The sequence below is a fragment of the Rosa rugosa genome, chromosome 4 (assembly GCF_958449725.1).
Source record: "Rosa rugosa chromosome 4, drRosRugo1.1, whole genome shotgun sequence".
NCBI classification, from domain to species: domain Eukaryota; kingdom Viridiplantae; phylum Streptophyta; class Magnoliopsida; order Rosales; family Rosaceae; genus Rosa; species Rosa rugosa.
The window spans coordinates 54895361-54908273 of NC_084823.1; the positions used below are offsets into that span (position 1 = coordinate 54895361).

A 12913-nucleotide genomic window follows, 5' to 3' on the forward strand; every position below is an offset into this window, starting at 1 on the left:
TGACTCTCTTGAAGATTTAGTTGCTTCTATGACTAAAAATGTTTCTTCCTTTTCGCAGATTGTGGATTCTTGTATCCAAGACATGAAAACTTGTAGGCAGAATATTAACGAATCTGTTGAGAACATTGGGCAACATGTGGAGACAATTTTGGCATGCTTGAATGAAGATTCAAAGGAGCAAGAACCAAGTCAAGAAGCTTCTACGAATGAGGATGATGATTGGCCGGTAGTTGATGAGATTTTAGAGACCATGGTACCGCAAGAGCACCCTCCTACACCTATGACAACTCTATGGGAGCCCCCTACAGCTACAACCTTGCTTCAACCTCATGATGCACCACTTGAATTAATATTTGATGAGGATGAAGGCTTGGATTTGGATGAGTCCCATGAAGAGAAACTCAAGGTTGTGACTTGTGAGGATTATGCAGTACGATACACAACCGAGCTTGAAGCTTGTGCATATAGTGATGATGAGGATTCTTTCAATGAGGAACTTCAAATTGAGTTTAATGACAATGCGTTCCACATGCCGGAAGCAATCACAATACATCATGAGGTTCAAGAAAATTACAAGGATGACATAGGTGATTGCTTAGAGAAGGAGACCATCAAAGCTCCTACATTTAGGCCTCTACTTCTAGCACCTGGTAGACCACCTGATTATTCCTTGCCACATTCAATCTCTACGCATGTTCTTTCTCTCCACAGCGCTCTTGCCTTTGTCGATCATGTGGAGATGGTGATCTGTGAGCATCTGAAATCTAATGAGGAGATCCTTCTATCCATGCTTCGTAGATTTAAGAAGAGAAGAAGACAATGGAAGAAGAGAAAGAAAAAGAAGAGCATCCAATCATATCTTTCCATTGCTCCTAAAGTACCCAAGTTGCTGTCAAGAGATCATGAAACATCACTAAAGAGAGTAAAGCATTTGGTGGCACCAAGACCTAAACCTCCTGATTACTCTTGATGAAGAGTTGCTATGTCAGGCTGAAGACGTTAAACCAAGCGCTTCTTGGGAGGCAACCCAATTAATGGAGGAAGAAGATTGCGGCATTCAAAACTTCTAATCATAAGAGACGCTCTCTTTATTCCTTTTCTTCTCAATCTTTGCTTCATATTTGTTCGTTTTTATGCTTTTGATTTGTGTGCAGGTCATATAGTTGAGGAAAGTTTGAGGAAAATCACTTTTGAGCAAAACAGTTTTTCTGCCTCGCGGATCAGTTCACTTTGAACGGCTGCCGTTTTTAGCTCCGATGGAACCAGGAGACGTGCCATATATGCATCGAAAGCTCTCTGAGTCTAGTTTCTGTACAATTTTACAGAACTGGATTCGGAGTTCTGCTGCGTTCCCAGTTCCACTTTGAGTACCGAAAGGTCAGTCCAGCAAAACAGGGACCTGCGCAAATTTGCGACCTTTTGGAGTCCATATAGCACGGAGCTTCCATTGTGGAAGTCAAGGCCTTGTGCCTTGCAGATGGTGTCTAATTTCAGTCCTCTCCAAAGGTCGTGAGCAGTGGAAGGTCTACAAGGGGGAGCTTTTCTATAACCTTTCTTATCTTCCTACTTGCCCTCTTTTGGATTTTCTTTCTCTATGCTTTCCTTGTGCATTGTGCGTTATATTGCCATACATTGAGGACAATGTCTAGTTTAAGTGTGGGGGAGGGAAATACAAATTTGTCAATTTGTTTTTGAGTCATTCTTTGTTTAAAAAAAAAAAAAAAAAAAAAATAAAAAAAAAAGTCTAGTTTTAGGTTTTATTTTTCAATGAGTCTTAGGAGTCTTCCAACTCTATGATGAGCATGAACTTTCGGATTTATATTTTGGTCACAAAAGGATTGCAGGCATGTGTTAGATTCTTGATTTCAAATAATTGTTAATAGATTTTGATGATTATTGTGCTTGATTTATATACATTGATGGTTGGATTAATGTAACACTTGAGAATTGATGGATGCATGCTATGACAGGTTAAACTTGATTTAAACCCTTGTGAGCTTTTGATCCTGTATATGTGCTATTTCTTTTCTGAGTGCTTAGTGTAGAATCATCTTATTTTCTTGACGAGGATTTTGCATGATCTCATCTTTTATTCATCTTGGTTGAGACTCGGATTCGACTTGCATATTTTATAAGGACAAATGCTAGAACTTGCCCCAAAGCCTCTTGAAGCGTATGGTTGAATTGCATGATGGATGGGAAGGGATAAAGGCACTAGGATTACCACCATAGCCAAATTAACCTGTGTCCCTTTTATGCACACAAGATGTGCAATCCCCTAGTTAACCCCCTTGAGCCTACATTAAGCCTTTTTGTTTCATCACCCATGAATTCCTTAACCCTAAGCTTAGTATAGATATATCCTTACCCTATCCTAAGGAAGTAGTGGAGCAAATATTTTGAGAGATGTACTTATGTTCAAGGTACTTTTGTAAGCAAGTGTGGGGGAGTTCATTGTACATCGATCCAAGGAAGAAAAAAAAAAAAAAAAAAGTATGTGTTTATGGCTGTTGAAAAAAAAAAACAGAGAAAAAAATATGTGATAGCCGAAAAAGAAAAAGAAAGAGAAAGAATGCTTGAAAAGAAAAATCAAAAGAATCGAAAAGCAAAATACTTCCTTGGATTTGATACATTCATGTTGTAGCTGTTGAGGTTATAATGAAGCAAAGGCCCAAAAAGATGACATCTGGCCTTGGAAAAAAAATTGCGTGCTTCATGTGTTCGAAAATTGATTACCTTGAAGAGTTTCAAGATTCTTTTATCTCTTATGTTCTTCTAGTGCTCCACTAGGTTCTTTAGGATCTTTGAATTTCCTATCCTTTCTTTCGTTTAACCTTAACCATTGGCCCCATTATAACCTTGAATAAAGACCTTTTTGATCTTTGAAGTTGTGCATTCGATTTGTGGAGACTTGTGTGGAGGGGTGAGCATATGGTGTCACTGGCCTTTCGTCCGAGTTTTGGCATTCCAATCGTGGGATCATATGTAAAAAAAAAAAAAATTTCAGAAAAAGCCTTTCTTTCTTGTTATCATATGTGAGCTATTTGTTTGTCTTACTATATCATTCCTCTCACATATAACTTGAGTGAAATATATGCTTATACATCAAGTCAGAAAATCATGAGTGAAAAGAAATTGAGAGCATATTTGTGAGAAATTGAGTTGACGCTTGTTTGACACATGAATAAGTTGGTTCTCCTTTGTTGCACTAGTTTGATTGCCCATGTATTATAACTTTAGCACTATAGTTATCAAAATAAATTAGCTTTTAAGTGAGGTTATGAATTCTGACATGTGAGTGTGTGAATTTTGTTGACCATACTTGTGGGCATTATAAGTTCTCTGAGATGTTTGGAAGACATTAGGTCCGTGTCTTTTGTCTAGTTAGTTCTCTGTTTGCTAGGGACTAGCAAAGCTTAAGTGTGGGGGTATTTGATAGGAGCATAATTATGTGATATTAATAGCGTTAATCTCTATACTTTCTTTGTTAGTTTAGTATATTTTCTAGTTATTTACGTTGTTTATTTGTTTTATAGGTATCTTGGAGTAAAGAAGGAGAAAAGAAGTAAAAGAGGGATTGAAAGGCAAAATCGGGAAATCTGCCTGTGCAGATCAGTTAACTTCGACAGAGCACTGAGACCAGCTCAGAACGATCCAGATGATGATCTTTATATTTATAGAAAGCCTCGGATGTCTAGTTTCCAGATCTTTTTACGGTTCGTCAATATCATTTTTCTAGAGGAAGTTATGACCGATTTAGTACAAGAAGGTCAGGCTGCGCGTGAATCTGAGGTTGGACGGGAATTTATGTTTCGAAGCCCAAATCACACCGAAAAGCCCGAGGACGAGTTTGTGCTTCATATATCAGCTCAATATAGACAAATGGCATGATGTGAATGGTTGGAATGAGTCATCAAGTTCAAGAGCCAATAGGAAAACTCCACCTAAGCACGCTAACCCTAATTCTTTTAAGTTTTGGATTTCCTACACAACAAGAAAGATGGAGGCAACCTCTAACCATATAAAAGGAGATGATTCTGCAGCAGCTCTCTCTCTCTCTCTCTCTCTCGCTCTCTCTTCCTCCCCTTCTTTAGTTTGTTTTGTTTCTTCTATGTTTAACTAGTTTTGATTAGTTAGGGGGCTGCTTGAAGCCCCTAGACATGAACTACAAGATGATTTGACTTTTGATGTTATTTTCTTTTAATCCAAGATGAGACTTTTGTTTACTACTTTTCCATTGATGAATGCTTGCTTGTATGCTTTGAGTGCACGCTTAGTATGCATGTTAGAGTTCTACCGCTTTGATTGTTTGATGCCTGTGTCAATAGTTGGACTCCTCAAACCTTCTAGAGAAGCAATTGTTAGCTTTCACTATCAAGTAAACTAAGTCCTAGGTTTAGCAAGGCACTAAGTTTATTGCGATGCCTAGTGATGTCTCAAACTCTTTTAGACCTTAATGATCTCTGCATGTTAAATCTAATAAGCGTACCTTTAGGTTGCATTGCTTGGGAATAGTCTAGGTGTAGAGCACTTCCTGCCTAGCGTACGAAGTAAGAAAGGGTAATAGGTTGTGTTCAAGCGTACCGAGCCAACCTGAGCATCTTCATCTAGATTAATTGAATTAGGGTTGAACAAATTATCTTGTGTGTGATTGTCCGGGGTGGATGCATCTTCCCTAACTATCTTTATCATATTGTTTTCAAACCATCTTAAAATCTGTTTTCGTTACTTTCTGTCCTCTATATTTTTATAATTATTTTATATAGTAAACGATATCCGAATAATACCAAATTTTGTGTGCAAGACGCCCTGTGTGTCTAGTGTATCTCTGTAAATTTTCGTAATTTTCTGAGTAGTTTAGATTAGGTTTTTAATTAGGTTTTCGACTGCTGTTCGCTAGGGACAGTGGTCACTTTTGTGACATTGTTTTGAGTAGTTATAACCTTAGTCCTCTGCGGGAAAGACCCTTGTTTACCCTTGCTACAATTGACAATCTTAAGTGTGAATAAGGAAAATCAATAGCTTATAAATTTAGCTATCACAATCATTAGTTGCAACAAGATCCAAATTCAAAGAAGACCAAAAAACTGCTGAAATTGAGGTGAACTTTACCTTTGGCTCAGCAATGCAAACAAGATCTGGTTTGTGAATACGGCAAATATTGGAAAGCTCGGATTGAGAGTCATTGTTTCCTATTCCCCTAATATTCCAGTAAAGAACCTTCATTGATTGTACTTTTTATTCTTTGTTCTGTCCCTCTTTGGATAAGGGTTTTCACGAGCAAGAGCTAGAGTAGCTTGTCGTCTTTGTTTCTTCTGTTGAGACTTAGAGAGAACCGGTGTGAAACCATTCTCTGTATCTCCGTTATCCCCATGACCAGTAATTAATGAGACATCCTTGGCTAAAGTTGCAACATGTTCGAATCCCGGGGGAGCAAGACCCGTAGCTAAATCTGCCAGATCAATAATATTTTCCTCTTCCACCATATCATGCCAACTCTGACCACTATGTGAAAGGGGGTTGGTTGGCTGGGCAGTACTATAAGCATTTAGCTCCATGTTGGAGCTCACATCATCATCACACATCTCAACTTCATCATCCTCATCAGAAATATTGACCGAAGGGTCCTCCAAAATAGTTGGACCAACAACTACAACAAAATCATTAGGAGTAGTGTCAACCCCTGCTTCAGTTTCCTTATTTGCAAGGATGACAGAATTATTCATATTGATAAGAGGAGTTATGTTGCCTCTACAACATCCAGCCTTCCCGTTGGTTATGGGTTCAATAATGACCAAATCTGCAATACGATCCAATTCCTGGTCAATGGCCTCAGTGAGAACATCTTCTGCAAATTTAGTAATCTGTTCATGGTTTGCAACATCAGGGGAGAGTTGCACCTGAGGAGTAGTGTCCAAGTTTTGCTCAGAAACATTGTTTACAGCCGTCCTGGGACGATACTCTTGACGCCCAATGAGAGAAGGCTTTTTAACTGCCTTTTGTACTTGAGCATTTTGCTCTTTGTTAGAGCTCTTCAAGGCCCTGCATTGGTCAGCCATGTGGCCAACCCTCCCACAATGAGTACACACATTCTCATAGACTACTTCAATTTGAAAACAATGAGTTTCACGCTCAACCATCAAAGAAGGTGGTAGTTCACCAGCAAGATCCACATCAATTAAGACTCTAGCAAAGTAGCCAAATTGTCTTTCCCTTGTGGCTTTATCAATTTGCAATGGAGTTCCGACCCCCCGAGCAATCTCCATAAGAAAACGTTATTTCCTTCCAAGTAAACTACAGGAAAAAGGTCGCATGTGCTTTAAGCTTGTGCTGAATTTACTTTTACCCTGTACGGATCTCAAAAAGTGCAAAAGGGAAACTAAGAAAGCTAAATAGTTACCACACTATCATAACTTGGTAGTAAAATGGTGCCTCCTAGAGCAAACGCTGGAACACTAAACTTGGGCTTCAGCAGATGTTATGTGAAAACTATATGTTTATATACAGTAAATGTAATGTATAGAATTATACATGTCCAAATTGCATTATTGATTATCGTAGGGATCACAGTCATAAGAAAGGGTGTCGGCATTTTAAGAACCGTTTTCTGTAGATCCAATAGGTATCAAGGTATGAGCTCCGAGGCCCCATTAATCTGATTCATCTTTCCACAATTGGTTTTTGTAGCATTCCTATTTTCATAACAGTCACTGATGAGATGATAATGCAGATACACTGCTGCACTAACGTGTAATGCATGTGAACAAAGCAGAATTGAATTGGGAAAAAGTAAATGAAAATTTCATGTCAGCCCCTCAAGTTTTAGATATCTTTGAAATGATTGAATTCAAGAATGTTCATTTTCCTGTAGTTTACTTCTAGCAAATGCACACATGAGGCTATTTTCTTGCTCCCCTGTACTTCAAATTAGTAGCAAAAGATCGATATGTATAGTTCTTTCTTCGAATCTTCAAATGCAAAACTTAACAATTTGCTTCCACTAGTCCTGTACGAATCTTCAAGTTGGGGGAATCTCCAAATGATTAGCTATTCACTTGTATTTCTCTCCACAATGTTATATGAGGTTGGAAATTCGAGTCACTAATAGACTGAAAAAGAAAAAAAAAACTAGTCTTTTGTAAGGAACAAATCTGTACCGCGCTGCAAAACAAAATGAGGCAATCAATTTTCAGAACCTGTGGCTCCGTTGGGACTTGGTGGTACTTAAGACCAGGAGCAATGTACAAGCTGATGTGAAATTTGAACTCAAAATCTGATGCATCAAGAAGAGTTAATGGCCAAAATTGAGTTGATTCTTTAACATAATGAATGATAATGATATCTGTTTACAAGAAGAGCTACAGAAATAAATTCTATGCAATTAAATGTGAACTATAAAGCATTTTTTAGTATCATATATGGATATGGACATTCCCTAAGCTCAAAACTTATCAAAATGAAGGAGGAGAACCACAACTAAAATCCCCTTGGATATTGGCTATCTTTATCAGCATAGCTAGAACTTCCTTCATGTTTGGTCTAGACTGTGGTGCCTCAGCTGTGCACTTTATGCCAACCCTTAGTAACTCACACATCTCTTCTGCCCCATCAACTAGTCCAGACCCCATAAGCACAACCGGCATCACAGAACGATTGAATCCTAGCCGCCCATTTCCCATCACCCTTCTGGCCCATTCCACTAGACACTCCTCTCCTCCATCCACTGCTCTCCTCCCAGTTGCCAGTTCCATTGCTAGGACTCCATAACTGTACACATCGCCTTTCGTTGTGGCTTGCCATGTCTGCCCATATTCTGGTGCAACATAACCAATAGTTCCAGCCACCATTGTGCTCACATGACTATCCCCTGCATCAACAATTCTAGCCAGCCCAAAATCTGTCACTCTTGCCTTCCCATCCTTATCTAGCAGCACATTGCTAGCCTTCACATCACGGTGCACGATAGCAGGGAAGCACTCATGGTGTAGAAACACCAAGGCTCGAGCCACATCAACTGCTACATCAATCCGTCTGCGCCATCTTAGTCTTACTTTGTCACATATAATATCCTCCAAGCTCCCACCTTCCATGTACTCATAGACTAATATTTTCTCTGAACCATCATGACACCAACCATGAAGTTGCACAAGATTTGGGTGAGGCCAACCAAAGCCATTTCCAGTAAGAACTTCCATTTCAGCTCTGAATTCCCTTTCACCTTCAAGTCCTTCTCTTTGAAGCTTCTTCACTGCTACTTCTCTCCCATCAGGCAACACTCCTTGGTACACTGTTCCAAACCCTCCCCTCCCTATGATCCTCCCTTCTGAAAAATTGCCTGTGGCCTTCAAAATGTCAGCATGTGTGAAAGCTGTTTTGTCCAGTCGAATGACCTTGACAGTATCCGATAGCCAAGGTGATGAAGAGTTTGAACTTGATGCAAGGTCATGCCGGTATTTGCTGTGTGGCAGCAGATACCCTTGTGGCTCATCTGCTGGGCTCTTCATAAATAAGCACATCGTAAGTGAAAAGACCCCACATATCAAGAAAGTCAGTACTAGCACTAGAAACACCAAATTAGCACCAAGCTTTGCAGGCTTTTTTTGGTTTCCAGTTGTCTTGTTTGTTGAATTATTCGGGGAGTTGGTGATAAAACTCGGAAGAGTAAGGAAGGGGTCACCAAGGTAGGACTCCTTTTCAAACGTTGCCAATTGGCCACTTGAAGGAATAACACCAGAGATGAGTGGATTGTATGAAATATTGAACTTGCTTAGCTCAGTCAAGCTGTTTAAGCTTACAGGAAATGTACCAGAAAAGTTATTGTAGGACAAATCAAGATTCTGCATACACTTACTGTTCCCAATTTCCATTGGGATTTCGCCCGAGAAACTGTTCTTACTGAGGTTAAACACTACGAGTGGCAATTGTCCAATACCGGCAGGGAGTTCTCCACTTAATTGATTGAAAGCCAAATTCATCATACTAAAATTGCGCATCTCGCCAATCTCTGGAGGGACCTGACCTGAAAGCTGGTTCCCACTCAGTTGTACATAACCTGAGATTTGCAATGTCCTTACAGCAGAACCAGCAACACATATGGGAAAAAGGCCATTTCCTTTAAGTAGCCGATCCCACATGCTTCGACAACTCTTCCTTGTGAGGATTGTGTACACAAAACTGAATGGAGGGTAGTCTGCTGGAATCCATCTCTTTATTGCTAAGCACTCCCCGGATCCACCTATGATCGCATCCTTGATATCATTGTTTGATTCAAATGTTGGACCTGCATTTGTCCCAATATTCTTCAACTCAGATGGGATTGTTCCATTGAGCTTGTTGTTGGAAAGGTTCAGCCACAACAAGCTAGTACAATTCCCTAGCTCCATTGGAATTTGACCTGTTAGAGAATTATTGGCAAGCATCAACCATAAGAGAGACCTCAACTTTCCTATGGTGGCCGGGATTGACCCTGTTAGGCTGTTGAAAGAAAGGTCCAGTGCTTGGAGCTGTTGCCAATTTCCATACTCTGGTGGTATAGTTCCACTGAATTGATTGTGGGCAAGGTACAAGTACTTCAAGCTTGTCATTTCAGCAATTTCAACCGGTAAAGGACCTGTAAAATTGTTGTTACTGAGATCTAACCGAGAAACATTAGGTAGCTTGAGAATTCCAGATGTATATATACCACCTGTGTATGAATTTGAGTGCAGCATAAGAATCTTCACCTGCGTAAATCGCCCAAAAATCTCTTGTATATTTCCTCCAAAATTGTTCCTGCTCAAATCCAAGAACACCAAGTTGCTCAAATTCAAAAGGGCTTCCGGGATGACTCTAGAAAAACTGTTATTGCCAAAGAACAAAATCTCCAGACTCGAAATGCTTCCAATCTCAGATGGAATTGGCCCTGTAAATTTGTTCCCCCAGAGATTCAAAGCAGCCAAATTCCGGCAATTTGAAATCTCCTTTGGAACTCGACCAGAGAAATTGTTCTGTGACAGGTCCAAAATCACCAAGTTACAACTGCCATTGAAAATAGAAGGCAAAATAGCCCCACTGAGGTGATTCTCAGACGCCGAAAACTCCCTAAGCCTTGTGAATCCAACCCACACATCTCCACTAAAATTGTTTGTGCTCAAATCCAAGTACTGCAATTTCGAGCACTCATCAAAGTACTGGTCAATCCTACCAGTAAAGTTGTTTGATGAAACATTTGCCACCACCAAGTTCTTGCAAATTCCAGGGAAGCTCATCTTCATATCCCCATAAAACCTATTCACAGCCAAATCAAGAACCTCCAATTGACTCAACCCCTGCAAGTTCAGCTCACCTTCTAGAATGTTATGTGACAAATTCAGGTACTTGAGGCTCTTGCATTGACTCAAGTCCTCCGGGATAGCTCCACCTAGAGTGTTATCGGACAAGTCCAGGTCCGAAAGCTGTGTCAAGGCAGAGAAGTTTCTGAAAAACTCACAGGAGATTTTGCTTTCGGAGAGATCGATTCCAGTAACTCTACTGTCACCATTGCATTTGATTCTAGGCCAATGACAGGGGCTAATGCTCTGGTTCCATTTTGAGTATTGGCCTTGGTTTACTCTGTTTTGTTCTTGAAGAAAAGCTTTAAGGCTCAGCAGAACTTCCATGTCTGTGGTTAGAGAATCTCCAGCTACAACTTCAGCTGTGAATCAATAGTTAATCAAAATCAAAATCAACCTCGAACAACGTGAATATGAGATTGTCTGACAATGTCCCACAAGTGTTTAATAAAATTCCCTGACTGAAAACAAAGAAAAGAACCGAATCTTTCTCGGGAAATGATCAACTGGCCGGGTTGAATTAAAAACTCGAAAACAACAATACCCGGCCAGATAAAAATTCCAAACTTCTCAACATGAACATGTATGATTTGGAGTAGTCAGTAATACCTGTTATCATGATGATGAGTGAGAATATGGAAGAGCACAACACCGAGCGCCATGAACGAGTTTTCGAGTTCGAGTACATGGTTTTCTGGCCTCCACTGTGATCAAGAAGCTAAACGAAAATGAAAGAATTATGATTTTTGATTCTTGGGTGCGTGAAGAGTTAGAATTTACAGGTTCATGAAATGTGTAAGTTTGAAAGTTTGAAGTTTGAACATAGTTGTGGAATGTCGTTGAAGGCACATAGAAAGCGCCTGCATATACAGACTTGGATCAACGTCCTTTTCAATTTTGCTTCTTCTATATCATTTACACTTTAAAAATATTATTCATTGGCCGAATATTACTGGTTGAAAAATATTTGTGCTAATGTCTGAAAGCTCGATCTGGTTGGTTAAGATAGTACGAAGGTTTGAGCCGCAGAAGTTGACCGGTTCGCTTGAACCGGCTCGGCGATTTGACGCTCGGAGACAGAAAAGTGAGTCTTTGTGACTATATATATTTTATGCTTTCACGTTGGTTTGTTTGGACTTTGGGGACTTGGATTCCAGAATTGACACTGTCTTCTCTTTCTTTTGCATATAAACAGAATCATATCATGCTCGAAATGAAATTTGGTGGAAGCTAATCGTGTGTTGCTTTATATCAATCCAAGGAAGTTTACAAGCAGAGAATTAGATTAAAGCCAGAAGGGGAATAACATCTTCCATAAGTCAAAAGGGCACTCATGGTTTTGGAGTTGGTTGCAAAATGTATGTTCTCATACAATTAATAGGAAGTTGTAGTTTTTTGCCTTTCCCTATTTAGGGAGAATTGGAATTTCTTTCTAGTTAATCAATTGAAGTTCGAGTTGGACCCGTTTCCTTTCTAATCAATATAGTATTAGTTCCTAAATCATAGTTGTAAAGTAAAGAGAGAGAAAAGATTCTTGAAGAAATTAAGCAAAGACGAGTCAATGTATATATATATCTTCTCTCTCACAATATGATATTATCTATTAAAAAAAATTATATGAAATTATCGTTGTAAAATGAATTTCACGTACAACAATAACCTTATGTGAGATCTCCACAAAAAAAAAAAAAAAAAAGACAAAACTTGGAGTGCAAGGTAACTTCATTTTTATATTGACGTAGTATGGTTAATTTGCGTCATGGATTGGTGGCTCACCTAACAAACTACAAACAGATACTAACAATGGTGAAATAGATAAAATAGAACTTGCAAAACTTGAAATGATTATACTGTTTTTGGGTCATTGCAATCTGAGACACACTATCCACCAATCTGAATTTTTCCTCATGGTGCATAGCGGGTGCATAGCGAGAAGAATCGAAATCACATTCAGTTATTGGCTGTACTATATAATTAACAAAATCTAATTCGGCAGCTATTGAAAGTTGGACTAATAATGCGATTCTCTTCTCATTTTGATGGTAAGGCAACCTTAGTCTTTATTTTTTGATAAATAAAGAGATCCGTACCATATCAAATTGTGATTTAGGTACTTCAATTCCGAACAACTTCTAAGCAATGGAGCCTCACTATCAATGACAGGGGGCATATCGATCTGCTTCTTAATATTTCTGGTCTTACTCCCACTGTTTGATCATGTCACATTATTTATTTTTCTACACATAGTTCTAATTCAGTAATTCCATAGATATATAAAGGTGGTTTTGGACCTTCTGGTCAACAAAGGCTGTTTTACTTTTCCAATTAAACCAGATTTAATTTACTTTTCTAGAACGCACTTTTATAATATAAGATCTTAGCTGATCTTAAATTTACTGTGATCCTAGTATTATATATATTTACTGCCTGATTAGGATGTTAACCAATAATTTCATACATATTTTGACTCGTGATACGTAAATTATAATTTTTTTTAATTGAATTGCTTCAAAGAAGATAATATAAGAATAATTAGATTAGGTAATTAAAACAAATTAACACATGTACTCCCTTCGTAGAATAGGGAGCGAGTACATGTTTCC

The 12913-nt window shown here is 38.9% G+C and overlaps 2 protein-coding genes across 2 annotated transcripts; both read right to left on the reverse strand.

The window, feature by feature from the left end:
- Window positions 1-5222: 5222 nt before the first annotated feature.
- On the reverse strand, window positions 5223-6266 carry LOC133745056 (uncharacterized). The gene has a single exon (XM_062173050.1). The coding sequence runs from the start codon at window positions 6264-6266 to the stop codon at window positions 5223-5225; it is 1044 nt and encodes a 347-aa protein (XP_062029034.1).
- A 1029-nt stretch (window positions 6267-7295) lies between these two features.
- On the reverse strand, window positions 7296-11188 carry LOC133706759 (probable LRR receptor-like serine/threonine-protein kinase At1g74360). Its single transcript, XM_062132301.1, has 2 exons — window positions 10920-11188; window positions 7296-10672 (listed from the first exon to the last, which is right to left on the reverse strand). The coding sequence occupies exons 1-2, from the start codon at window positions 10996-10998 to the stop codon at window positions 7452-7454; spliced, it is 3300 nt and encodes a 1099-aa protein (XP_061988285.1). The 5' UTR covers window positions 10999-11188; the 3' UTR covers window positions 7296-7451.
- Between the last annotated feature and the right edge of the window lie 1725 nt (window positions 11189-12913).